General features: G+C 38.0%; 2 protein-coding genes and 1 pseudogene across 3 annotated transcripts; 2 read left to right on the forward strand and 1 right to left on the reverse strand.

The window, feature by feature from the left end:
• The first annotated feature begins 451 nt into the window (after window positions 1-451).
• LOC144642288 (5-hydroxytryptamine receptor 1B-like) lies at window positions 452-1,396 on the forward strand. Its single transcript, XM_078501260.1, has one exon. It carries the CDS (start codon window positions 452-454, stop codon window positions 1,394-1,396), a length of 945 nt encoding a protein of 314 aa, XP_078357386.1.
• Window positions 1,397-2,792: 1,396 nt separating this feature from the next.
• LOC144644071 (uncharacterized) lies at window positions 2,793-13,603 on the reverse strand (annotated as a pseudogene). Its single transcript, XR_013569023.1, has 10 exons — window positions 12,762-13,603; window positions 12,554-12,648; window positions 11,578-11,958; window positions 11,063-11,365; window positions 9,109-9,188; window positions 8,270-8,390; window positions 7,243-7,340; window positions 6,459-6,514; window positions 5,886-6,039; window positions 2,793-4,819 (listed from the first exon to the last, which is right to left on the reverse strand). The product of XR_013569023.1 is annotated as an uncharacterized LOC144644071 (transcript).
• Window positions 13,604-13,687: 84 nt separating this feature from the next.
• Window positions 13,688-27,323, forward strand: LOC144644070 (uncharacterized). The gene is made up of 19 exons (XM_078503480.1): window positions 13,688-13,995; window positions 14,802-14,841; window positions 15,311-15,429; window positions 15,698-15,892; window positions 16,058-16,253; window positions 16,732-17,054; window positions 17,329-17,554; window positions 17,896-17,919; window positions 18,287-18,644; window positions 19,210-19,569; window positions 19,655-19,690; window positions 21,355-21,547; window positions 21,974-22,141; window positions 22,454-22,532; window positions 22,921-23,048; window positions 23,473-23,622; window positions 24,539-24,707; window positions 25,157-25,350; window positions 26,794-27,323. The coding sequence occupies exons 2-19, from the start codon at window positions 14,826-14,828 to the stop codon at window positions 27,121-27,123; spliced, it is 3,264 nt and encodes a 1,087-aa protein (XP_078359606.1). The 5' UTR covers window positions 13,688-13,995; window positions 14,802-14,825; the 3' UTR covers window positions 27,124-27,323.
• Window positions 27,324-27,531: the final 208 nt, after the last annotated feature.

Here is a 27,531-nt window from a genome sequence, read left to right on the forward strand (position 1 = left end):
CAAGGTCTCCGCTGCATGATTCAGCTGCAACCAGCTTCGAAATTTCCGAAGAAAAAGCTGCAACCAGCTTTTCGAAATTTCCGAAGAAAAAGGATTAGTGCATTGACATCTTTGGGCAACGTCACGAGATTAATTCAACGCACGTTCTGTTGTCTATTTCTTTTGCCTGTTTATTCGGCTCTCAACCCATGCCATTTTTTTTTTCGGGCAACAAGGTCTCCGCCGCCCCCCCCCCCCCCCCCCCCGAGGTCCTATGACAGATGCTAACCTTTGAAAGCACCACTTTTTTCAGTAAACTATGAACATCTGCTAAAGGCGCAAAAATGTCTATTATAGCCTTGAAAACCTGCTGCTTTTGCGAAAGCCTACTGCGTGGGTACTGATGAGTGATCTATGTACGATATAAAAAACTCTTGTAGCACATAAGCAAACATTTCATGGTAAACCAGAAATGAACAACTCCACCGCGCGCGCTCATATTTACGAGGAGGGCTACAATTATGAACCTGTATGTTCCTGGATTGCTAAGGCGATGCCGAGCGAAACAAAACAGCTTTTTACATGGTATTTTGCCGCAGCTGTCGTAAATATGACCCTTTCCATAGCTACATCGTGTGGTAACATTCTTATCCTGGTTGCCCTTCAAAAGGCGTACACTCTATCGCCCCCCTCCAGAATCCTGTTTCGCTCTTTAGCAGTCAGTGATGTTTGTGTTGGTATTGTGTCGAAGCCACTTTTCGCCGTCGGCATGTTGCTGATTAGCACCGGACGTTCGGACCTTTGTCGCCTGATGAGATACTTGACATTCATTTCAAGCACGACTTTGTGTGGGGTGTCTTTGTTAACAATGACTGCTATAAGCCTGGATAGACTGCTTGTTCTGTTATCAAAATCCAAGTATAGTCTGACTGTAACCAGCAATCGGGTTAAAGTAGTAGTGGTTTTGTTTTGGATAAGCAGCATCTCCTTGTCCGTACTATATTCAATAAGCATACGCAGTTATTTCATAGCGAACGCTGTGGTGATACTGCTAAGCATTGTCATCTCTGCTTACAGTTATTCCAGCATATTCCTCATTCTCCGCCGTAGGCAACGACGTAGAATACGGGATCAAAGTCAAGGACAAATAAACAGCTTTCAGCTCCAACGAGAACTGAGACATAAATCGACAGTGTATAGCGCACTCTGGGTCCACTTCACGCTGGCTATTTGCTATCTTCCGTTTTCTTTACTTGAAGCCATGGCTAAAGTAATTGGAACACCTCTGCCCATTTTTATTGCTGGCACATGCACTGGGACCTTGATTTACTTGAACTCGATCATTAACCCGTTTCTTTACTGCGGGAAGATAAAGGAAGTAAGGCAAGCAGTAAAACAGATAATTACATGCTGGTAAAAGTGGCTATAAAATTTATGTCTACATTACAGCTTTTGCTTCAGCATCAACATATTTTTTTTAAAATAAATTCTTGAAATGATTTCTTTTTGAAAACGTCCACATATAAGACGAAGAGGTAGGTACACTTCAACCTTTGATGACGTTTTTTAAAAAAAATGCTTTAAACTGATCTGTTAAAGATGCAAAAAATGTCTAACACAAATTAAAATTACAACCACAAGGAATACAGTGGTATTAAAGGTCATTCCAGATTTAAATGAAATGTTAAAACCTTTTCTAAATTACAGTTACCAATCATGTCATTTCCAGGTTGTTTCAGCATCAACTTTTTTGCAATTTGAACTTGAAATCATTTTGTTAGATGGTAAAAAAAGTGAAAACTCTATTTCCGTGTCTATGTATTAGCCCTTGTGGGCTAATTGGGGACACCAATTAAAAATAGCTAAAAACTACTAAAACTTAAAAAAATACTTAGCCTAAGGGTATGGTTTTAGTTTTTGGTGAAAACTTTTCAAAGCTCCGCTTTCTTCAGTAAACTTTGGACATCTGCTAAAGGTGCAAAAATTCATAATGTAAATTAAAGTTACAATCACACAGGATCGAAACATTTAGTCCTTGCGGGTTAATTGAGGACATCAATTAATAATACCTAAAAACTATTTATACTTTAAAAAAATACTTAGCCTAAGGGTATGGTTTTAGTTTTTAGTGAAAACTTTTAAAAGCTCCGCATTCTTCAGTAAACTATGGACATCTGCTAAAGGTGCAAAAATTCCTAATGTAAATTAAAGTTACAATCACACATGATTGAAACAGCTATTTTAAGATTTTTCCTGCATCAACATGTTTTAGTTTAAAATCGTTATATTATATGTTGAGAAAACATCCACATACAAGATGAATGGCTGGGTACACTTCAAGACTGATGCTAACAATTGAACATTCTTTTTATAACCGAAAAGCAAAAAAAGACAAAACGGTGTTTAATCTGAATCGCACTTCTCGAAATACGTTTTGAATCCAAAATGTATGATTTACTCTACCTTATTTTAGACCTGACCCAAAATTATATGTTGTATTTCAGACCAGGAACCTTTCCCAATTCCAGACCAATGCAAGTGCACAAACCATGCCGTGCTTCAGAACAAAAAAATGGTCAAAATCTTTACACTAGCCTATTTCAAGCCAAAACGGCTCTAAAACCATACCCTTTTGCGCCGTACATATCCCCCACTCCCGCCGGCCCCCCTGGTTGACATTTCTACAAGGTGTATCGAAACTGCAGTTCCTGTGAACTGCCGATCGCGATGACGAGTTATTTTATTAGTCAAAGTAGTGTTGTGAAATTAACATACAACATTTTTTACTTATTTTCTCCTTTACCTGTTTTCTATATGTATACTGCATGCTGTATAAGACTTTTACAAGTTTTTCACAGTTTTTCAACTATATGTTCATTTTAAAAATTCACCATTGTTTCTTTTTTTTTTTAAATTAAGCTGCACATCACGTTTCCATCAATCGATATAGCCTTTGTTCCCCGTCAAATGGATTTGATGTTGCCCAGCTTTTATCTTGTCGTAAAGTCTATGACAAACCATAAAGGCTTGCCGGGTGGGTTATTGATTCTCCAATACTTGTAGTTTAATGTAAACATCTGGTGTAAGTTTTGTGATTTTGTGCTCCCCCCGCGGATTTGTGGACAGTAAAAACAAAGACAAGAATACTTTTTCACAATACGGTCTTTACTGTTAAATATAACAAGGTTGTATGTATCAGTAAATCTCATTTAGAGGCTTAATTTAAACATCGTAAAAAGAAAACAACAAGTTGAAGAAATATTCTAAAAATGTTAAAATGCTAATCTAAACAACTGTTTAAAAAAGATAATAAATGCTTATACTGCAACGAACCCGATTTTATATTACACCCCTACTTACAATGCCAATTCGCCATGACGTTGTCTTGTTATAAAGGTATATCTTGGTTTCATAGTTAAATCTTTGAAAAAGAAATTGAATTTGAGGAATTCATTGGAAAATAGAAATTTGGACTATTTGGAGAATCGAGAAATATCAATGAGTCATCATAACTAAGAAGAGATAATGCTTCTCTTTTGTAAATTATTACTTCATTTTAATTGTGTACCATTTTTCTTAATTCATTTAGTTAAACACTATACGTCTTAATTACCAGATACAGTGTAAGCACCTTTTACAGTTTTCTTGTAAATGTAAATGTATTTCTCCTTGCTCTGTATCTTTTTTATATCCAGTTTTTTGTCTTTTGTGTGCCTTACTCATGTAGATCTTGTATGTTGGTTAGTAAAGCATTTAAAAGCGATTCTAAGAAAAACTTACATCGAAATTCGTTTAAAATCATTTAACTTTGCTATTCAATTAAAATTTTTTCTTCCAAAAGTATATTTCTGTGTTACAAAGGTTGTTTTTGCCTATTATTGTAACCTTTAATACTTACCGGCTGGAATTAACGTGTGCACCACGATTGCCGCTCTGTTCGAAATCTACAAATTTGTAATACATTTCCACAGTCATTATCAAACTTCCTGCTAATTAACATTGCTTTGTAGTGTAAGTACGACGCGACGTTTAAGTTCTTTTGTTATTTTTTTCTTACTTTTATGAGCTAAAACAGAACCCACCTGGAAGGATGCAAAAAAAAAAAAAAAAGAAAAGCCGGACTAACAATAAAATCTACCCTCGATAATAAAATAAAGTAGTTTGGTGAACCTTCATCTTTGACGCTCGCTCAATGTTCCAAGCTTGAAATATTTGTTCACCTAGCTTTTAGAATTTGGTAATACACCTAACTGAAATGACGTTGTCATCGAAAAGAAAGAGAAATTAATTTAGCAAACAAACTTCATTTCCGGGTTGTGTTAAGCACTACAGTATAACGACAGGCTTTGGACTTCGTGGGATTTTTCCTTTCTCAAGGTGTAAATTCTGCAAGAGCTATTTATGATTAAGCTAATTAATTGCTTTTATATATCTTTTTTGTTTTTTTCTATTCAAATGACAGTGTAATTTCAATTAAGTGCAGATCGATTAACAATGTATTCGTCTGCTAGTGAATGTATTTATAACAAGAGAAGAAAAAAGCTTTTGATCGCTCTTGGAACGGAAACAGGTAAAGGAAAAGCTTTAGAGGCTGCTTCACTAAGCTGGAACCAAATGTTCCATTACCCATGCATTGCACATGCACGTGCAATGATTGTTATCGGTATTGCTAAGTAACTAAAAGCTAAGACTCTTGAGCTGGGGAGTCTGTCCCAGTTCCCTCGGTTGAATAGAAAGGCCGCAGATCTGTCATCCATGATTTCTGCAATTCCTTCACCAAAGAGGGAAGATCGTCGAAAACACGATCACCAAAGCTCACATGCCCTGTATCCTTGTGGACCTAACGAAAAGAAACAAGAAAAAGAAGGACATTTAGATGTTAAAGGGAAGAGCCTAAGTCCAACAGGCTATATTAAAAATTCTTACTAACATGTACTCGGCCTGAATTGAATAAATTACCAAATTTGGTTTCAACATTCCAAAGATGGATATTTAAAAAATTAGACGGCAAGCGCGAGGTTTCTATGGGCCGATCATTGACTAGTGGTGAAAACCCGAGTCAACTACCAAAAGTCGACAGAAACTGAGAGCGAGCCGTCTAATTGTTTAGGATAACCCGAAGACTGATCTTTTCAACAAAAAGTTCAGTGGTTTGTCAATTTGGCAAGCCTGAGGACTACAAGTGGTACTCTTTCCTCAATGATTGGTCCGCTTTGTCTACTTGAAGTGGGACCATAAACTCTTGAACTATAAAGCCAGCGACACACTTGCGATTTTTCCTCCTTTGCTTAGATCATCATTCTGTTTTCAGATTGATATCTGAACCGCCGACCGGTTAGCTCAGTTGGTAGAGCGCCGTACTACCGTGCGGAAGGTCTCGGGTTCGAGTCCAAGACCGGACCAACACTCAGGGCCTTAAAATAACTGAGGAGAATATAATATGCAGTCTTTGCAGTGACATCTGCAAATGGTTAGATATTCTAGTCTTCTCGGATAAGGACGATAAACCGTAGGCCCCGCCCCCTGTATCTTCAGTGTTATGGTTAGCAGGGGACGTAAAAGAACCCACACATTTATCGTAAAGAGTAGGGCATGGAGTTCCCGGTGTTGTGGTCTGGTCTTTGCCCATGATGTGCTGTGTACTGTTGAAATGCTCGGAGATAAAAGCTGTACAAGCTTCTCTGAAATCCGAGGGTAAAAAAAACATGATGTGATGTGATGATATCCATCTCTATTGATGTCAATTCTTAAAATCAGTCATGTATCACGTTGTTAATGATTCTATATATTCTCATCACCTGTCTGCATAGCAATGTAATTATTGTTATTGAAAAGAGAAATGAGATGTTGACCAGTCTTTGGAATTAAAGTGTACAAAACGCCAATTAAGATTTAAAATCACTTGCCTCAATGGCGAAGTCAACTACACTGTTAACATCACGAGACTTCTTCGAGAGCAGAAACCCAACAGGAGTGTTAAATCTGACCAAGAATGCTCCACCATTCTCATTTCGTAGCTTCTCTTTCGCCTGTTGTTCTGTCATGTATCCAGCAAACCAGCTGTAAAAAGAAGAGAATGTTCTAAACTTAAAACGTACTGTATTTTCTCGAATAAACGCCGGGTTTCCAACGAAGATATTTGTAAATACCCCCTCAAGCATTTATTTGAGGTATGAATAGCTGTATCTGTAATGGAAATGTATAAGTCTGTCAAAAATAATGTAGAAAACCCTTTGTTTATTAAACTACGGGCTCGAATAAACTGCATGAGTCAAATAAAGGCGCAGTGGGTCCACTAGGGCAATGTTGAAATAAACGCCGGGAGCGTAAATCGAGAAAATAGTACAGTACATGTTTTTAACGTAAGAAACGTTTCACGCATTCAGTACCGACCCAGCAACCACCTACTATTTTTATAACACATGTTCGCAGCTTTAATAAAATGAAAATGACATATTTAAAGAAATTGCTGCACGTACCTCACTCTCTTACCATCAGAATCGATAGAAGCTGAGTTTTTCATTAGATGAATCATCTAAACATCAACATTGAACAACAACTAAACATAAGTTATAAATAAGAAACTTCAACACAGTTAACAGTTATATGACATAAATTACTGAAGAACTTGCTACAAGCGAAGACAGTAGAAAATGGAAGATAGTATTAAGGAGCACAACGTCAAGTTTTAGATCCAGATCTGTGCTTTAGATCCAATTACTGTAGGCATAAGATATACATGTACATGTATGATAATACAACAAAACTACACTTTTGACACATACATAGTAACTATTCACATTTGCGCAATACTGAGAACTACCAACACCAAGGTTTAATATGAGCTTAGTCATTTTCCCTATCAGTAAACCTTATTCAACATTTTTTATTTTGTTTTATACCACGAACAACATAAAAGTTTTTCAAGCTTTTCCGAGCTGAGAAAGCATGTTGTAAATAAGGCCTATTTTAAAGATTTTAATTTTAACGCCCTGTCGGCTTTAACAACCCGCCACAGACATAATGACTTTATATACAATTAGTTTCTGGTTAGTTTATCGTAATCATATAGTAGTTAACTTAGTAACAGTTCTAGTTAGTACAATAATTAAATGATTAATTTTTATTGTAAATATGGGAATTGTAGTTTTAGATATTTTAATTGTAATTTTAATCTTTAGCAGAGTTAAATTTAAATACACGACCCCCCAAGCTTTTAGCTTTAATTATTATCGTGTTTAAATTAAGTTTACATAATATTACCTTCTGTAGAGAGCCTTGTGGTCCTTTAGTGAATGGCCCAAACCACCTCGTCAGCCTGATGAAGTTGTGAAGGGAGACCTTTTCCGATGCCCTCTTCGCTGCAAATTATTAAAAGATCAATTCCTATGAATCTTATACCAGCTGAAGATATTTAACAATTACTCCATGAGCGCGGGATGGATATGAAATGGTTAATAGCCAACGAGATGAAGCGCCGAGTTAGCTATAACTATCTCATATACAACAAGCGCGAGTGGAATAATTGTTTTATTAAAAACGCCCAAAGAATTGCAACATTTGAGCTCCCCAGCTACTTTCGTTGACACGTATCAAGTATCATATTTGTGGTGAATGGTATATGAGCTCATATACCATTGCCTGTTAACCAATCAAAACTCAGGAATTGCAATATACCATTGCTAGTTTTTAATAATAAGTGATAAGCACAGGAATTAATGTACGTTATACCATCCAAATACATGACAGTCATCAACCCATCCATGCTTTACGATTATAGTATTAGAAACTCATGCAATTTTCACAAAATATAAAACAGAACAAATTATAGTTCTTACTCAACAAGAAATAAGGTTAGTTACTCAACAAGAAATAAGGTTAGTGACACCTGGAATAGAATTCCTTATACTCCCTACAGATGTACGTACTTGAAGTTAGGAATCGGTATTAAACAAACAAGAGAAATATTCTGTCCGATTTGTTGAATCTTCTAAAAACAAATAGGCCATTTCCGAGTTAGCCTTTGCCTCTGTTTTAAAACGAGTCTACGTGCGAAACCGTTCAAATGAGAATGAGATTGTTTTGCATGAAAATGGACCTGTAGGTGAAACTCATTTTCGTATGAATGGTTTCGCACGTAGACTCGTTTTGAAACAGAGGCAAAGGCTAACTCGGAAATGGCCAATTTACCATTACCAAAATATCACCTTAGTCATGCAACCAATCATCTTACAGTAAAATAATAGATATCCATTATGGCCAAGTCCCTTAACAATCCATAAACTCTTACCATAGTTGACTCTTAGAACATATGCAAGGAATGTAAGGAATTTCTTTATCAGTGGAGTGCCTTCATGCTTAAGGTTATCAGCAAATGTTTTCTTGACAGCATCCTCAAAATATGACCATTTCTGTTGATGAAGATAGCAACTGAAAATTCCATCTCTTATTTCATATAACTGCTTGAATAACTATTTTTAATACCTGGCTTACATGACTTGTACGTAGCTGTGGTCTATTGCAAATCGATGCATTTAATTAGGAATTGGTTTGACATAATTTTCTGAAGATCTTATAAATTGCATTTGTGTAAGTAGTACACTATCGAATGTTGCTTAATTTTTGTTGGAAAAATTAAATAAATTTTCTTCATAACTTTTGTCTGATGACGCCATGGGAAATCCATGAATGTAAGTTGAATGCTTAAAAAATATTTTAAAGTTCACTGAGTTGGACAACTTTTGAAATGGAATAAAGATTAGTTTTTGTTTTTTGTTTTTTTCATTTTCTATCATTTAATATATGTATGTTAATTGGTCTTAACAGTTCTTTAGAGTTCTTTATGAAAACCTTTATTGAGAAACAGTAAAACAAAAAATTCTATCCAACAGTTACATGTAGGCTACATGTACTTGCTCTCATTTTCTTCAAGCTATAGTCATCTCAACAATAGAATACCATGTTGGTTTAATTTTATTCTTCTCGAATTTGGAAGCATATTTTGAAAAGTGTACAAAAAATGCCGAGTATCAAGATAAAAGAATCCACTCTGCCTTGGTAATTTACCCTTTTTAAAATGAGGAATTTATGACACTCTGGAATTACATCAAAGCATCAGCCACTGTTTACCTTTTCCTTCAGACTGCCTTTGACTGATGACCAGAACTCTTTTGACAAATCATTTTCATCTTCCCAATCAAGCACCTCCTCTTTAAATAAAACAAAAAATGCAGAACTTTACTGTCGGTGTCCATGTCATTTAAATTTATCTTTGCTTTAAAATTTTTCAAACCAGTTGATATTTTTGATATCTTTTTTGGCATTGTTTTGAGCATACCGGTATTCATAATCTGAATCTGAATCAAAAGGAAATAAAAATCAAACTGGTTTGAAACATTTTAAACCAAAAATAAATTTAAACCACAAGTGGTTTAGGGCGCTTGTGTTGTAATCTGGAGGTCCCAGGTTCAAGACCTGCCCCTGCCACTAGCTGGATTTTTTTCTCGGTCGTCCCGAGTTCAAATCCTCGATCACGCTTTGTATATAGCCAACTGGTCTGCCTCCTGCCAGTTGGGATTTTTAACCTTGTTATGTTCATTTAAATATTTGTTTCCTCTGTTTCAGTGGCATGCCTGTAAACTAGCTATCTCGAAGAGATATGAAGCTAAGTGCATGACCACTATAAACAACATTTACATTTTTTTTTTTACACATGATAGTATTTCTCAAACTCATTAATGATGTCATCAAGTTAAAACAAAGAAAACCATTACCGTGAGGATACACCTGTAGTTTGAAAATCTGATCTTAAGTAGTATATATTTTTACAATTTTATTTCTCCATTTCCTGATCTCTTTAGTTTTAGTTTCGATACAGTGTCTATCAAACAATCGAGCATGTCTTTTCATTTCCAATACCATATGAAGCTTGTCAAAAATATTCTGCTGTGAATGGTATTTACAATTCTCTTCTCGGTGTTTGGAAATGAGATGAAATGCTCAGTCTTGCAGTGTTTCATATATTAAATAAAGTACATACACTGTAGCACATAATTTATTAAACAGTATATACATGTGTGTATGTCTTACTGGATTTGTAAGAACATGCCACTCAAGGGCTCTACAAGTCCCTTGGCCTTGATTTAGCTCCTCCCCGGCTGGCAAGAGATTGGCATGTTATGAGCTCACATGACATGTGCCACTCCAGACCACTCCAGCAGGGTGCCTTCCCAACACAGAACCATCAAGCAATGTTCAACAACTGGCCAATTAGTGCCCAGGCAGACAGTCAAAAATGATACATAATTGCACTCAAAACAACTGAAGTCTAGCTAGGCCAATGTGTCAAAAGGGACAACCTCCTCTCCCCCCTGCTTTTGACAGCTAGTCACTGGCCAGCCACCAGCAGATTGGCCCAGACCCTGGGCCATATCACCAGACCAACCTTAACAGTAGTAGTAGCACTCTGATTGGCTGAAATTAGTTATTTGCCCTCTCAGCTGTCTAGGTCATGTGCACAACAAAGACAACACTCAGCTTCAAAAAAATATATAGGAGGACACCATTTATGAAGGAATGGATGGTAAGACTTAAAATGATATTGTGTTTGTGCATGTCAAAAATTGGCATGATCCCTAAAACAGTTCATGTACAAAAGCTAAGAACTAGCCTGCGTAGCAGTACTGTACATTTTGCGGATAAAATATATTAAAACTTAAGGTTAAAAGCTGTTAAAATATCACTAAACGTTTTCGATCTATTTGATCATCATGAGAGTAAAAATCTGCAACACCCAGCTTCATACAGCGTTTAGTGATATTTTAACAGCTCTTAACCCAATTTTTCACAACAATAAATGCTGATTAGTTTTTAAATTATTTTGTTTTTGATTTTTTTAGCTGTCTTTTTGACCCCTTTTATAATTTTTCCTTTATTTCATTTGGATAACAGGGTGTGTTTTGTTTTAAAAACATGAGACAAAGGGACATACCTGTACTTGTAAAAAGCAAACTGGTTTCAATATTAATTAGAGTTTTTTGTTGTAAAAACTTTTAAATTTTCAAATATTTAACAAACTTATTACCTTCATCCAAAGTGCTTGTTGTAGATGAGTTGTCATCACTTTCATTAGCACCATCAGCTGCAGTATCATCTTGGTAATTCTTGTCAATGTATTCTTGAAGTTCAGGAAAGTGTAGTTCCAAAGATTGACCAGCAACAAGTTTTTCCAACTTTTTTTCTGCATCAAGACGTCTTTTTCTCTCTGTCTTAGCAACAATGTGAAGACTCTCATGTTGGAAGGTGCTGTCAGGTTTTTTAATCTGATTGATAATTGGGTCAGATAAACTGCGAGGCCGCTGCTCAACAGCTTTGAAGATTTGGTCAACTATGAAAAAAAATCAATTGTATTGACAAATTTCCAGAACAATGGCCACAGAAAGGTTTTTAACAATCAGCATTTATTGTTGGCCCACAAAATAGTACCAGCCAATTAAATTGCAATTAAATTTTCCCTTGTCATAACGTATCTCCTTGACAAAAACAAGAATGAGATTTTACTCACTTAATCTTAATTAGGGAAGGACGGAAATCCCTTACCTTTCCTATTAGTCACCATGAGCTCCAAACAAACATCACGGTACATGTTCTCATCTAGATCCACATTCAATATTATTTCCTGGCCTACTGCTAATTTTCTTAGCTCCTCTGTGATCAAAATTTCTTCCAATGCTTCTCGAAGCTTGCCACTTTCATATCTCTGCCACAGCTCTTTTAAGCCCTGTAGATCATTTGCTTCTAGAACACAGATAACTGAACCTTCACAGAGGTACTTTACAAGAATCCCTGATGGTAAGACAACAGAAGCAAACAAGCACACCAGAGTTTCAGGATCATTGATGTACCTCTTGAGTATAAAGGCAGTTCCTGCAACCCAAGCACCTTTAGCAGCCAGCTCAAGGGAAACTCGCAGGTAAATTTCTACATAGAAATTTAAAAAACAAAAATTCATTTGAAGCATTGTTTATCGTAAATTAATTATTGTTAGAAGTACAAATGTATATAAGGGAGGGGACTGGAGGGTCTGACCTTTCTACTTCCCATGCTGCCACCTTTAACTCTTCCTAATCGAGTTCCCACCTTGCTGTGTTTTAACACTGTGTTAAAACACTGTGTTATGTTACAAACAATATTCCCTTTTCACTCAGTTCTTGCCACTGTGGGCATCCTTCCCCCCTCTCCCCTGCCTTTGAACCTCCTGTAGACTTCTCCCCCAGTTAACCTGGCTTTCTGCACCCCCCCCCCCCGCCCCCTCCCCCCACCACCTCCACCCTTACCAACATGTAGATTGGTTATGCCCCCCGCTTTCCGTTTGGCTTTGTTTTTCCCCCCCCTTTTTTTTTTTTTTTTAATCTTTTTTTCCTATAAAAAGTGCAAATCACAAAAGGTGGGATGTACAGTTCCAAAACTTTATGACCACCCACTGCTTACAATTCCAGTTCCTGGAATTGTTTGAAAAGTATATGTACAGTACAGTAAAACAATCTACCAAAGCACAGGAAAAGACCACATTTACCTCCTGGCTTTCTCTGATCAGGAGAATGGGATGAATAAAACAGGAACATCGCCCAGTCATTAGATTATCAGCTTCTCCATCTGTAACACTGCAACCTATCAAGTATCAAGAGTTGGGGAACTATTCTATGTGAGTTATATTGGTGTATATTGTGACAAATGGGTCAGTTAATCTGAAAAGTGTACATTACCAAATATTCCATACTCACTTGTCACAAGTGATCCCTCTATACAGTCAGGAGGGTGTATCCCTCTAACTCCACACAACGGCACGCATTCGACTTTTGGATTTTTTCGGATTTCTTGTTGGCGATTGACCTGTCGACGTTGCGTCTTTAAGCAAAACAGCTCAACCTCTCGTCTTGAGATAAAATCGTCAACTTTGGTCACCAACTGAAGACACGTCACGTCCGTCAATAGTTTTTGTAAAAATGATAAGTTGTCAATTCCTATCATTTGACGCCTTTCCAGGTCTTTGAAGAGTTGCAACGGAGAACTGATGATTTCTAAATCTCTCTCCGGGATGTCATCAGAACAGAGGTACTTTATCTGTTCCAATTTTTCCTTCGTGATATCATCTGATACTCGAAGAAGAAACGATCTGAAGCTCGTGGTTTCCATGAGTATGAATTCGCCCCTTGGTTATGGAAAGCCCAAACTTGGATCGAAATGCACTTGACGAACGTAATTGTTTGCAGTTGATCGCATCAAATCACAATATAATCCGGGAAGAGACCAATACTTGATACCGTTCACTACATTGTTGAAATGCAGAGAGGGAAACACGGAAAATGGCGCATTTAAATTAGGGTATTCCCCTCGGTCTAAATATGGACCAGAATCGAAGCATGTGACCTTGACACAAACACATGGCATGGAAGCTTGACGATTGCTACTCATTTGCCGGCTTCCTTAATCCTTGTCTGGAGCCTGTCATGTGCACACATAATCAAGAACAGACCGCATGAAGCTCGTCACGAAATAATTCTTGAAAATGACCTGGAAAATGACCATCCTTCGTTCCATCCGCCATTTTCATAAAAACCGAAAAAGACTGGGAACGAGAGAACTACTTCCCGTGCGCCTTCACGTGCCTGACCATTGTATTGACTTCCGGTTTTTTGCGTGACTTGTCCCTCAAAGGAAATCAACAGTTCGTTTGGCTGTGACGTGCAACCATTTACAACGCAAGCCTTTCAGAAACGTTCTTACTAACTTTTTACTTGGCCAACATTATAACAAGATAAGGAAAGCAATTATCTTGTATGCTACACACAGTTTTCACTAAAAGACGATTGTCAGCTGACTATTTCATGTTTATAGCGTGGCGACCATGGCCTACTGCGCGAACCGATAATAAACCAACGATTTCCGGTTGACACTGAGCAAATTTGCTGGATGTTAAAACCAACTTTTTTCTGCGTCTCAGCTTCAAAGAAATAGGTGAGTTGGTCGAAAGGGCCCTTTTTATCTTTACCTAATTGAAATATTTAGTTTTGGATAAAGTTTGTATAAAGTCATTTACATGTTTACGCTTGAGTAATTCAAATTCCGCAGAAGCCATAAGACTTCCAATGGTTATATTGGCTTTACAAGTGATTGAAAGTAATAACCTTTACGTAGACCACTCTTTCCTTTACCATTATTTCTTTTATTTTTTATAAATTAACTTAGGTTTTTTTCGAACTGCTGTCACGGATCCGCTGTATTTCCATTAGTGCCTTGCTTCGCCTGATTAGGCATATTAAAATAATCTAAAGAAAAAGCATCTAACGCAGTTTCACTTCACGATGACGTTACTTAGTAATAGTTTTGTTCAGATACAGCCGTGACTAGGGATGTTTTGTTCTATTTCTTTCTCTTGCCGTTCCTTGAAAAGGCAGGCACTGCTGGTTTCCAGATGACCACGTGAGAGAAACTGAAGTCGCTTTTTCCGTTGTCTGCAATCTTCTTCTAGGACTTCTGAACAAACCGCCTGAAATTACCTAAATACTATCTTGTGATTATACAAAAGGCATAAAGCTGCACAAAATTCAAACGCCATAAGATAATTTCATGTGAAAATAGTACAGGCTCTGTGGGTTGTAGTATTGGGTTGTAAACCTTATTCGAATGGTTGCAAACTGTTTTTGTCAGTATTTGAAAGATTTATTTATTGGAGTGAATTTATAAAAGCAGTCTGGTAATGCGTTGGACTCTAAAGTACATATTGTTTCTTTTCATTTGTCTTCGCTTTTAATTTTCTTTAGGAAACCACCGTGGACGAAAGAGATATGCAGTCTTTATCAGGTGGATTTTTTTATTTGCTTCGTTGCATGTGAGTGTGTGCAGTGTAAATCACCTTATAGTACGGACCTAAATAGTAGTATAAACCAGGGAACTCTATCCTTTGCTTACTTGTACATTATTACGGCCAAGTAAAATTCCTCGCCAGCTTAGAACAGACAAAGTAAGCAGTATAACGACCAAGTCAAGAGAGGCCCAGAGTAAGTGACGGTGATATGACGTCAACGATGTCGATGACGATGTGTCATCATCATTATCGTCATCATCATCATCATCATCATCATCATCATCATCATCATCATTAATGTCCATCATAATCATAATCATATCGTGGGCTTAGGCTTAGTTCAAACGAACAAGACGATATCTGCAGAGATGACTGATTCCCTAGCTCGGAACTGCAGATAAATCTATGCGGAGATTTGACATGTATGTTGCTTTTGACGACATTTTATTTATAAATAATTGCTAGAATTCGAGAAGAATCTGAACAAGAAATTAGCGTCTGATGACTTTGACGACATAGCAGAAGCCATCACACCAAAAACTCTTGGAGCGTGCGGTACGAATACTCTTCTCAAGGCATTTGAGGTATGTTAGTAGTATACTGTGCAAAAAAAATGTAATGAAACGTAACAAATCATTAAAGCGCACGATGAAACAATAAAATGATTTTGAAAGTGAAATTAGAAACGATTGCAATAAATGAACTAAAAAGTTATGTGTCAAGGAGTACTGCTCTCGGAGTCATCTGGGTTTCCCCTAGCAACCCACTTCACTGCACGGCACTAAGGGCAATTCACTCTAAGTCTCTCTCGCCGCTTTTAATGTTATTTTATATGCATTTCTTTTACCAAAGGTGAGCGGGTATCTAAAGTATCAAGCTCGTCAGGACAGACCAGATGTGGAAGAACTGGAAAAATTGGCCAATTCAGTAGAGGAATTTACTACTTGTCTCATAGATCCTCTCAAGTCGGATACAAAAGACAGAGAAGCTTTTGGTGATTCACTGGACCTAATCATTGACAAAGCCATTGAATACAATCAAGGAAAGGTATAACCCTATTTAAACATTTGCGATTATCAAGTGTCCTTCAGACTGCCCTAACGGATCAAGAACAAGAGAATATAAAGAAATCTCACTTTTCGCCAATTATTTGGCATTTAACTGATATTTGCTTTCCTGATTTCATTTTTTTTTTATTTTCTTTTTTTCTAGTTTCTCTCCCACCCAGTTGTTTATAACTTGCTTGAAAAAGTTTGGAGAGGACGATTTGCTGGCTTGAGATCAAAATACAGATGGAAATGGACATTGTTGAAGCTTTATAGCTTACTGGATATCATTCTTTTCCCGTTCATGTTCGTTTTCTTATTTGGTATCCATTCAATCAATGTATGGAGAAGAAAATCAAAAGGTTTGTGTTAAACAGACTCATGTAACTTGAATCACGATGTGTCCGTGCATAGAACTTTTAAGTTACAAATTCAAACTGTTATAAGCTTATCTCGTCCAGGTCGTTATTGTTCTCTTTCTTGAATCTGCCAATCTGAGATTTGGGATTGTGTGTTTCTAGGACTGCTGTCCAATTCGTCTTTTTCTATATTCTTCTATTTCAAAAGAGCTCATGAAGGTAAGATGTCCAACTTTGAGGGCTGTTTCAATCCATTCAGTAATCTTAGAATTATAGATGTATCATTATTTCTGCAAATAATAGGGGTGGTATGTTTATTATATAATCATGCGTTGGTTGTTGTGGGAGGTAGGGAAGTAGAAACCTAATTGATGCACCTTCCTCGATCTTGCATGGAGAAACCTAAGTTTAGCTTATAAAGCTAAACCAAGTTAGAAATTTCGACACCGTCTGAGTTATCACTTTATTCTCATGTTTATAGATCTGGAACTTTGCTTCATTCTAAATGCCACCGGAAAGAACGGAAAAGACAACTTTAAGAAGATGATAGGCTGCATCAAATACATGATACAAAAAATTGGCGTCAAATCTACCAATTACTGTCTGATAAGTTTCAAAAAGGGAAAAGCTTTCCAACACATCAGGTTCGACGACAATCCATTGTTCAAAAACAACAAAGATCGCCTGATTAACAAACTTGATGCCTTAAATCCACCGGTGAATTGCAGCCCAGCTCTACATGATGACTTTGCCGAAGCATCGCAAGCCTTCAAGAACCAAGCTATTAGGATAACTTCAAAAAAGGTAAATGCATTTATAAGTGATCCTTGCAGTTGTGAAGCAATCTGCGCAATGCAGTTGTAAAAACGAACACTCGCACTTTATGAAAACAAAGCCATTATAGGGGTTACAAGAAATCAAATGCGATTCTTTTTGTAGATTTTTTCTTAGAACAACCGTGGAAGAACTTCGTTCTGGTTAAGTCCACCACTATAAGATTTGGGGCTTTCAGATATACTAGGATCGTGAATGTTAACAAAGGCGTCAGTAACAACTTCACATATTTTTCTACATGTAGGTTGTCATTCTCTTCACAAATGACACAACTGGATCATTTGGTCCTCAAAAAGGAAGATTACTGCTCAAAACAAAATATCTCACTGAGTCTATTGGGGCGAGAATTGTACCAGTTGCAGTTGGAGAACGTCCAGTTGTGGAGGACCTTGAGCTTATTGCGTCAGAAAACGAGGTCATCCGTTGTCCATTGGAAGATCAGGCAAAACTTGGCAAGAGATTGTTAAGAGGTAATCTCATGTATGTCTATTCTCTACTGCATGAAAAAAGTTGTAATGTGAAGACTTTGTGAGGATTTGCGGCTAAATAATGCACATCATACGTCTTTTACCCTTACACGTGAAACATTAAAAATGATTATTAAAACAGGATCACGATACAAAACGAACTGACGATATTTTACTTGTGTCAACATAAAATATCTGTTATTTTACGTTTTGGTCTACCTTTACATGTTCAACTCGGGCTACCGTTTTTTTATCGTAACTATCGACGCCTTGTTTAAATTCTCATAGTTTATTTCTCATAGTTTATTTCTCTTCTCATAGTTTATTTCTCTCTTTTTTTTCAGAGGTTTACGAAGAGGATCTTTATGGTAAGATTGTACCTTCGACTGCTAACTGAAACATCCATACAATCTATATATACTTTGCCTTCCTTCTCGTGATAGGAACAATTAGGAACTTACGGCAATGTTCCTTCTCCTCCCCTATCTGGTCAAATAGGATGGTGAAAATTGTGATAACTTGACCATTATAGTAAAGACACCAAGCTCGGGCTTTCTTTTTAAAAACTGGTCTGTCGGCTGAAGATTTTTTCACTACAATAGATGTCAAGGAGCGAAGCCCCGCGGCAACTATCAAAATCAATGCAAACCATGAGTGGGAAGTCTAAGCTTTTAGCGTACTTACTGGATGTTCTATTAAACAAATCTAATGGTTTTTTTTAAATTTCCACTTTAGATCGGTATCTGGATTACTTCTCAACACCATACTTCATATTTTTTAGAGATACGCTTAGCAACTTGTCTGTGCTGGGTCTTCATATCGCAATCTGCCTCTCCCCATCAGTTGTCCCCTTCTCGGCAGTGGAATGGGTGATCGCTGTGTTTTTTGTTGGACGCTTACTCTCGGAATTCAAACAATATAATAACAAGAAAACATCAAAGAGGCTCAAAAGGATTAAACGTCTTCCTTCAAAACATAGAAACTATGTCTATCAACAATCTCGGAGTAACCATGACGAAAAACTCGATTTGCCAATTGAAGTGGACGATTACCACTCGCGCATGGCCTTCAGCACGTTAGGAAAATACTTCATGTAAGTAAATGTACCAATGCAAATGAGAAAAATTATAATTTAATAGTAATGGTAGGTACAATTTCATAATTTTGAGCTCTGTTGTCCTGGTTTTTCATGTTAATGTGATGATGACTCCTCCAAAACTCATGAACGAGTCCAGTTACGACTGACTTCAAAACACGTTCAGTTTAACAGACATCATAGACGAGAAACTGCAGTACAGAGTGAAATAACCAGTGATGATATGACGATAACTATGAGTTCAGTCCCCTATCACCATTACTTACGATGGAAGTTGCTCGCTAGTCGAATATTTTTATATGAGGAATCGTAACACAATAGAGCTCCTTTTCTGCCTGAGGAGGAGGTTGGCAAGCAAATTAAAGATAATTAATAAATCGGGCAATACAACAACGAAAACATGAACAATATGTTTATCTTCCTTTTATTTTTTTCTGAAGAAAAAACTGGGCCAGCTATAAAGTCCATTTTACTTTCTCCCAAAACTTCACCTTGCACATCAACATCAGTCTTCATTTTTATCCCTAATGATCTACATCCTTACTATGTGGTCATCTTTCAGTGATCGTTGGAATGTTTTGGACTTCATAATACTCGTCATCTATGTAGTCACATTCATGTTGCGCATGGTTACCTGGGGTGTGTCCACTTCTGCGACTGGCAATCGAGCTTTGGTTATCGCGGGCTACTGTTATGGCCTCAACACCATGTTCCTCACGCTACGGGTCTTTGGCCATCTGATGGAGGCGAGCAAGCAAACCGGAACAACCCATATTGCCCTTATGAGCATCATTGAAGATGTGGCGATAATTTTCTTTCAATTCCTTGTTGGAATACTTGCGTTTTCTCTGGCAATAACCAAAATATATGTTGCTGAAGGATCGTTTGTCTCAAGTGAGGAGAGATTGTTACGGGACAAAAGGTCAGTATTTGTTTTATATATGTACGGACTTCCAGCTGATCGGAGATCAAATTTTAAGTCGGGTACTTCCTTTTTTCTTTTGTAGGAGTAACGCAGACTGTAACAGCTCTGGACTGTCCTGGTAAGCTGCCTTTTTACAAGTAATCGTTGTCAGTGTATTTTGCGAGAAATTTTCTTTGATTAAGTGGTCTGTTTTTGCTATCTCTTACGAAAATCATCTTGCCAAGGTCTTCCAACTTTGCAAATTCATTTATTCTAGAGAGTAAGGTTATTATTATGATTAAATGTCTGTAACTGTGTTCAAATCGTGGGTGGCTCCTCCTTAAACGTTCTGCAATTGGTATAGGATTTAATGAAGCCGAAACAAATTGTGGAATTGCACGCATTTTAGGTATCCTACTGATGAACGGTTACGGCAATTAGATATTTACAGGAGCGACTACAGTAAAAACCCGCGTATAAGAACCTAACATTTAAGAACCTGTTAGGCTAAAATTTCATTTTAAAGCACCCTTCACATAAGAATCATTTTAGGCTAAAATTCTAAAACAGGTTCTTATTTTCAAAAAAATAATCTTCTCAAAAATATGGAATTAAAAAATCTTCTCAAAAATATATTTTATAACACAGTCTGAACACATTATAGTTACAGCATAGTTACATAAAACTTGTCCTCCTTGGATTTTTGACATTTTATCATGTTATATTGTTTTGTATACAAGTTTTATTGGGAATTATAGTGAAGGGTACAGTATAGGTTTGATTTTAACGGAATCAGATTAAAATAGTATAGTATTGCTTACCGAAGCCTCCAAGAACACTGTTATTGGACATTAAAGGCTGGTTCTCATATGATCGCCCCGATCGTCTCTGTCGCTTCTGTCGTTTGCAAAGTGTGAGGTGATTGGAGCAAGCAAACTTTTTGAAGCGACAGAAGCGACAGAGACGATCGGGACGATCATATGAGAACCAGGCTTAAAGACCAGATCATTTAAAAATTCTACTTTATTTCTTGAACAAAAGTTAAGAACCTAATTAAGAACCTAGTTAGCCTAATTTTACACTAACTACCATTTATAGCGGAGCTCCACAGCGGCCCGAAGGCCGCAGAGCGGAGCCCCATACCCATAGAAAATTCACAGAAATAGGAAAACCATGAACTTGAGTTTTCATGGTCATCATGGCTAGCGGCATGGCTCGCGGGCGCGTACGGCGTACGTACGGTGTTGCGCACTTCAGAAATAGATAAACACTCATCTATTTGTTAATGGGCATCCAAGTTATGGTCAATTGACAGCTGTCACTACAAGGTATCCGCTGACCAGTATCACGTGATCATATCGCGGGCTCAGGTGTATAACTCATCGAGGTAACGTGTTTTTATAAAGTTGACCGCTGACCGAAAAATGGTTTTTTCTATTGGATTGCGGGCTCATTAACAATTTTTTATGCCTACGGTCAGTGAATTCAGATATTTTAATAAAGGGCAAAGTAAATTACCGGGGAGCTCCGCTTTTAGGCTTGGCTAAATCTATTTAATATAAGAACCTGTTTAAGCTAACTTGAAAAAACCTAGGTTCTTATACGTGGGTTTTTACTGTATTGTGTTCGTAGTCTGTCCCCTTAGAATTTGAATTTCGATCCTAGTATGCAATTTTTGTAAACTAGTGGCAGTCAAGTTCTAGTTCTCTCCCAGTTCTAATGCTGAAATAATTCTCTATAGCGATTTTACCCTTTGACGTTATCTGTTTTCCATCGTAATGTGGCTTCTTCTTCTTCCTTAAGTTGGTGGGAAATCTTGAAGCATCTTTGCTGGACGCTGTTGGGGATGACAGAACTGGAACTTTTCAACACAGGCATGGAGACCCCATCAGATCACCTCGCCCAAGCTCTGTACGCAGTATTTATCATTGCAGCTCTGGTGCTTCTTGTTAATATGATGATTGCCGTCCTTTCCAACACATATGAACGAGTTCAGGTACGTCCACTTCAAAATGCGCCTTTGTTTTTTAACAGACTTTTTTTAGAGGAAGCCTACAGTTTGAATTGAGATAATAAATGATGACATAAATAGATACCATTAATATTTACACTTATGATTATCGAATGAATTAAGTCCCCTATTGCTTACGAGGACGATTAAAGTTGTTTGCTAGACGAATATTTTTACGTCGGTGACGAACCGCAACACGATAGGGGTCCTTTTGAGTAGTCCGGGAAGGTGGGCAAGTAAATTAAAGATACAGTTAGTGATTTTCTGTTTATGTGTTTATTAGAAAACACCAAGCAGATGATTTCTTCTTGTGTAATTCCTGGGTTAACTTTCAATTTCGATTTGGCAGTAAATCGGTTGCTTAACAGCTATGACAGAGAAAGTTAACTAAAAGCTTTTTCACACTGTCAGAAAAACTCGTTGAGGGAGTGGTCATTTAAGAAAGCTGTCACAATCCGAACATATAGAGACTATCATCCGATTCCAGTACCACTGAACTTGCTATCCCATCCTGTATTGGCACTGTGTCGAGATTCAGAAAACAGCAATGATTTGGAAGATGAAATAATGGAGAAAAAGGTATGTGAAAGATAAAAAATCATGACGACGAAAGTATCACTTTGGAGGACCATAATAGAAAGTTGTAGGCACATCAGCGTTAACTTCTATATCAAATATAATATTTTTCTAAATTGGCAAGTGGCATACGTGAATCGGAATTCTTATTTTCCTGCGGATATTGCCAAAAGTAACTCTGCTCGTTGGGCAGATAGGATGTGAACAGTCAAGGACAAAAACGATCTCTTGACTTGTTTTAAAGTCCTTTCTATGCGAAAGAATTCTCTCATTAAATCTTTTTCTGTACTTAATAAAATGTCTCGTTTCTCTTAGGTGGAGGAGTTAGATTGCATGACTGAAAAGTTAAAAGTGATTTATTTTGCAAAGTATGGATTCAGTTTTCCACTATCAGGTGACAATGTTTTTCCTTTCCTCTTCCGGTCTATATTAGAATTTCCATGCCCCGGAAATGTAGAAGATGAAACGCAAGAATATCCGGCTTGATGTTGCTTTGACAAAAAAGTGCCCTACTTAGAGGGAAGGGATCTTAATGTATGAAAATTTGAAAACGCCCAAAGGTTTCCGGCAGTTATACAAAAAAATGTGAATTGTTCATTGAAGTCTGTAAAAAAAGTCTTCCACTAGGAAACTTATCATAACTGCAACAACTGTGGTTATTTAAACCACCCCTCCCAGTCTCTGCTATGTGGTAAAGGTTTCAAGTACTGCATGAACATCTGTATAAAGACAAAACAAGTTATGAAGCTGCATAAAACATGTTAACTTTTTTCTTTTGCCAGATGAAAGTAAAATAAATAGCGTGTTGTCCGAGACGGACAGAAATCGGGAAATGTGCAATCAGATTGTCAGACGAGTGTTCACCGATCCCGAACAAAGGAATGACTTATTCCGCCCTTTCGGTCGTTTAGTAAGTAGCACTTTTTTTTTTTTTACTTTTCATTTATTTAAACGTTTTTACTGTGTTTTGTGTGCAAGGCGTCAGTTTTATTTGATAAATGTAGACATATCACTCTTAACATATATACTTTTATTTTTCCTCGCATTACTATTATTGGTAGTCACTTTTGCGATAAGATATAATTGCCAAAGTAACAAAAATGCTGAGGGACGTCTTAAAATGTGGATTCATATTGGTGAAAAATATAAGACCAAGAATAAGATCCCATTAATCGAACTCTACATTTCTTTATATTAGTGTTGAATGTGGCAGTGGTTGTGGGTAGATTTAAGTACCCAGCAAGAAAAAAGAACTATATATAGTTCAATATCAGGGAAAATAACACTGACTCTTAGTTAATGTTGTCCCTGATCTGTTTGTTTTATTCCATTAGGCGTGGAAGAGTCAGGGAATTCATATTGAAGATTACATGTTGACGTACATCGGACCAGCACTTTGTAGCAGATGTCAAATTTCGTGGCTCCATGAATTCCATGGAGCCAGATACACACAACCATTCTCTGAAGTTTTACCGAGATTTGAGGTAATTCCAGAACACTGCCACTTGCTCTGTGCGGTTCCAGTTAGGATTTAAGACTATATATTAATTAGATTTAGTTCTTTCTTTGCTGATAACCCCCCCCCCCCCCCCCAAAAAAAAAAAAAAAAAAAAAAAAACAGTGCTGTCCCTTGCTCTAGATTTTAGGGACCTTACGAAACTACGACGGCGACTGCAACGAGAACGTCGGCAAACAAAAGGCTTTTAAAATAAGCAGTACAATAGCTTAGCACGTGCGTTATCCAACTTAGTCCAGTCCCTGCCTCTCTCTTCCGCGCGCCCTTTATTGGGGTTGAACGCAGGCGCATGGGCACAACCCCTATAAAGGGTGCGTAAAAGAAAGAGTTCAGGAACTGGAATATATCTTGGTACCTTTCTTTGTCGTCCTCTGCAAAACAACAACGTGAACTGACCAAATTCTGCGTAATATGGAGAACGTGAACCACGACAACGAATTTTTTTATGTTTCTACTTAATGCCTCTTTATATTCAGCTAGAGATTAGTTCTGACAAAAATGAACGCACTAAATAAATTAATATACTAAGTTGCGAGATACTTAAGTAAAATATAAATTTATTTTTCAGTCGACGTTGTCGTCAGCGTCGCCGTCGTGGTTCCGTAAGATCCTTTTTGACTCATCATCAAAGTCGGGAGTATGTTAATGTTCAGGAAACGTATCAGGTAAAAAAAGGTCTATAGTTAGTGAAGACAGCGGTATTTTTTAAACATAGACAGCAGTGCAGGCGCTGCTGGATTCGCAAAGCGCAAAGAGTTGTGACAAGAGAAAGGTGGCGGTGTTCTGGTCTACCCCCAGCCTTTTGACACTTTTTCCATTTCTTCACTTCACTGCTTTTAACCAATGGGCTACATGATTCCAGGCTTTGCCTTGTATTATTTTAGGTGATTGTTCAAGAGGGTGGTATGAAGAGGGATTTAGTTGTTGGTGTGGTGCGAGCAAAACATGATGTACATAAAGCTGCTGGGGAAGTTCGTCACACTGTTGGATATCACGCGTGCAATGGACATATTGTTTACTGTGATGACTCTGGTAAACAGACTTTCATAGAAGGTAATTTTATGCAAATTTCTCCTAATTATATAACAAAGTGTAATGTGCATCTTTATACCGAAAACCAAACCAAATAAATCATTCTGGCCAATCACAAAAGACATAGACAATCAAGTGAACTAATCAAAACTCGAAACAGATACAGGTAGCCGACGCAAACGTGTGTGAGTGAGTCACGAATGGTTTTAGTGTTTCTTCTGATTGGTTGAGAACGTGGTGCGACTTTCTTTAAGTCAATCACAGAGCGTAGTAATAAAAAACCAAAGCAAATGCGAATTACTTTTGACACTCAAGTGAAAATCGCTCTATTTACGTAATTATTTAAATCGCAGTCGTGTGGTCGAGTGAAAGAACAACTTTTCTTTAATACCCTAACAGCTTTGTGATCTGAGGGCTTTAGAGACACCTAACAAACTGTAAAGCACAACTGTCAACTCTTTCTCTTTTAGCTCCTGTGGTGTATCGTGGTGATTTGATAGGCTGTAGAGCCGGTTTTGATGAAGTAGATGAGGGAAAAATTCCAATTTTTTTCTCACTTAATGGCGAAACAGTTGCTCAGATTTCAGTGAAGCTGAGATCCGAAAAACAAGACATTTTTCCTTTCGTCGGAATGAAGCACAAGGGAATTCGAGTGCTAGCGAAGGTTTGTAGAAAAAAGTTCATGCTACGTAAGTTGCATAATTTGGAGCCGTTTTCTGTGGTTTAAGTCTGTTATTTGTGTATTCTAGATTACATACCTATATATGGATGACACTGATGCTGTCCAGCTATCCATCTTGCTGTGAAAGGCAGCAAGGCCGTAAAATCAGCTTTCCCAAACGCTGATACTACGTATACACTGTTATACTACCTACCTACCTATCTACCTACCTACCTACCTGCCTGCCTGCCTACCTGCCTGCCTGCCTGCCTGCCTACCTACCTGCCTACTTTTGCCTACCTACCTGCCTACTTTTGCCTACCCACCTGCCTACTTTTGCCTACCTACCTGCCTACTTTTGCCTACCCACCTGCCTACTTTTGCCTACCCACCTGCCTACTTTTGCCTACCCACCTGCCTACTTTTGCCTACCTACCTGCCTACTTTTGCCTACCTACCTGCCTACTTTTGCCTACCTACCTGCCTACTTTTGCCTACCCACCTGCCTACTTTTGCCTACCCACCTGCCTACTTTTGCCTACCTACCTGCCTACTTTTGCCTACCTACCTGCCTACTTTTGCCTACCTACCTGCCTACTTTTGCCTACCCACCTGCCTACTTTTGCCTACCTACCTGCCTACTTTTGCCTACCTACCTGCCTACTTTTGCCTACCTACCAACCTACCTACCTACCTACCTGCCTACTTTTGCCTACCTACCTGCCTACTTTTGCCTACCTACCTGCCTACTTTTGCCTACCTACCTGCCTACTTTTGCCTACCTACCTGCCTACCAACCTACCAACCTACCTACCTGCCTACTTTTGCCTACCTACCTGCCTACTTTTGCCTACCTACCTGCCTACTTTTGCCTACCTACCTGCCTACCTACCTACCAACCTACCTACCTACCTATCTACCTATCTACCTACCTACCTACCTGCCTGCCTGCCTACCTGCCTGCCTGCCTGCCTGCCTGCCTACCACCTGCCTCTTTTGCCTGCCTACCTGCCTACTTTTGCCTACCTACCTACCTACCTGCCTACTTTTGCCTACCTACCTGCCTACTTTTGCCTACCTACCTGCCTCTTTTGCCTACCTACCTGCCTACTTTTGCCTACCTACCTGCCTACCTACCTACCAACCTACCTACCTACCTACCTGCCTGCCTGCCTACCTGTCTACTTTGGCATACCTACCTGCCTGCCTACCTACCTGCCTACTTTTGCCTACCTAACTGCCTACCGACCTACTTCTCTACTGACCTACCTACCTACCTATCTTTGCGTACCTGCCTGCTCGCCTGGCTACCTACCTTCCTACCTCCCTACCTACCTCCCTCCCTCCCTCCCTCCCTTCCTACCTATAGCTACCTATCTTGCTTCCATTTCTTCCTTTCCTGATTACTTTGATTAATTACTTTACACGTCCATTTTTTTCTTCAAGATGTGCCCAGGTGAGCCAAAAGACTCAAATGAAAAACGATCTTCAGGTAGCCATGACGATGGCTTTGGTTCAATGTTTAGTGAAGATCAGCAGACCATGGTTCTATACCAAACATTTGATTCAGTGGAAGAGATGAAAGTAACAAGCGATGTCCTGCTGCAGTATATGCAAGAAAAAATTGAGAAGATAACAGATGATGTGAAAGTCCAGAAGGAGAATATCAAGAGCATTGAAAATACCATCGAAATACAAAATAAGAAGATAGACGGTATTAACAATACCTTGTCTGAGATTTTAAACATTCTAAAGTTTAGAAAAGACGCAGAGTAGGACTATTTGTGAAGCGATACTTATCTCACAGATGGATTTCGGTTCTATCGAATGTGTAAGAATCCCTGAGCTTATTTGTGGGTCAATAAACTAGGAATTAAGGTCTAGTCAGGCGAGATTCTTTACATGCATGTAGCTACCCACACATAAAACATATCGATGGCCGCTCGTTTACTTTATCATCGCGAACTTGATAAACAGACTAATGGTGGATTTCCACTGACGCGTAAATTTTACGTGCGTGAAAAAAATTAGAGACAATGTATGAACGGCCTGCGTAAACGTGTACGCAAGCCGTTAATACATTGTCTCTAATTTTTTACGCACGTAAAAAATTACGCGTCAGTGGAAATCCACCATAAGTCATTTAGGCCCAGAGAATTACAGACAAGAAAAGCATTTAAAAGG

Source organism: Oculina patagonica, chromosome 2 (assembly GCF_052425735.1).
Source record: "Oculina patagonica isolate OP01 chromosome 2, crgOcupat, whole genome shotgun sequence".
Taxonomy (NCBI): Eukaryota; Metazoa; Cnidaria; class Anthozoa; order Scleractinia; family Oculinidae; genus Oculina; species Oculina patagonica.

What these genes read in the sequence shown, in the direction of transcription:
- LOC144642288 (XM_078501260.1), top strand. Translation starts at nt 452, where the DNA reads ATGAACAACTCCACCGCGCGCGCTCATATTTACGAGGAGGGCTACAAT.
- LOC144644070 (XM_078503480.1), top strand. An exon ending in ACACATATGAACGAGTTCAG is followed by an intron (nt 21,548 to 21,973) that starts GTACGTCCACTT and finishes TCACACTGTCAG; the next exon opens with AAAAACTCGTTGAGGGAGTG. An exon ending in AAGTTTTACCGAGATTTGAG is followed by an intron (nt 23,623 to 24,538) that starts GTAATTCCAGAA and finishes GTATTATTTTAG; the next exon opens with GTGATTGTTCAAGAGGGTGG.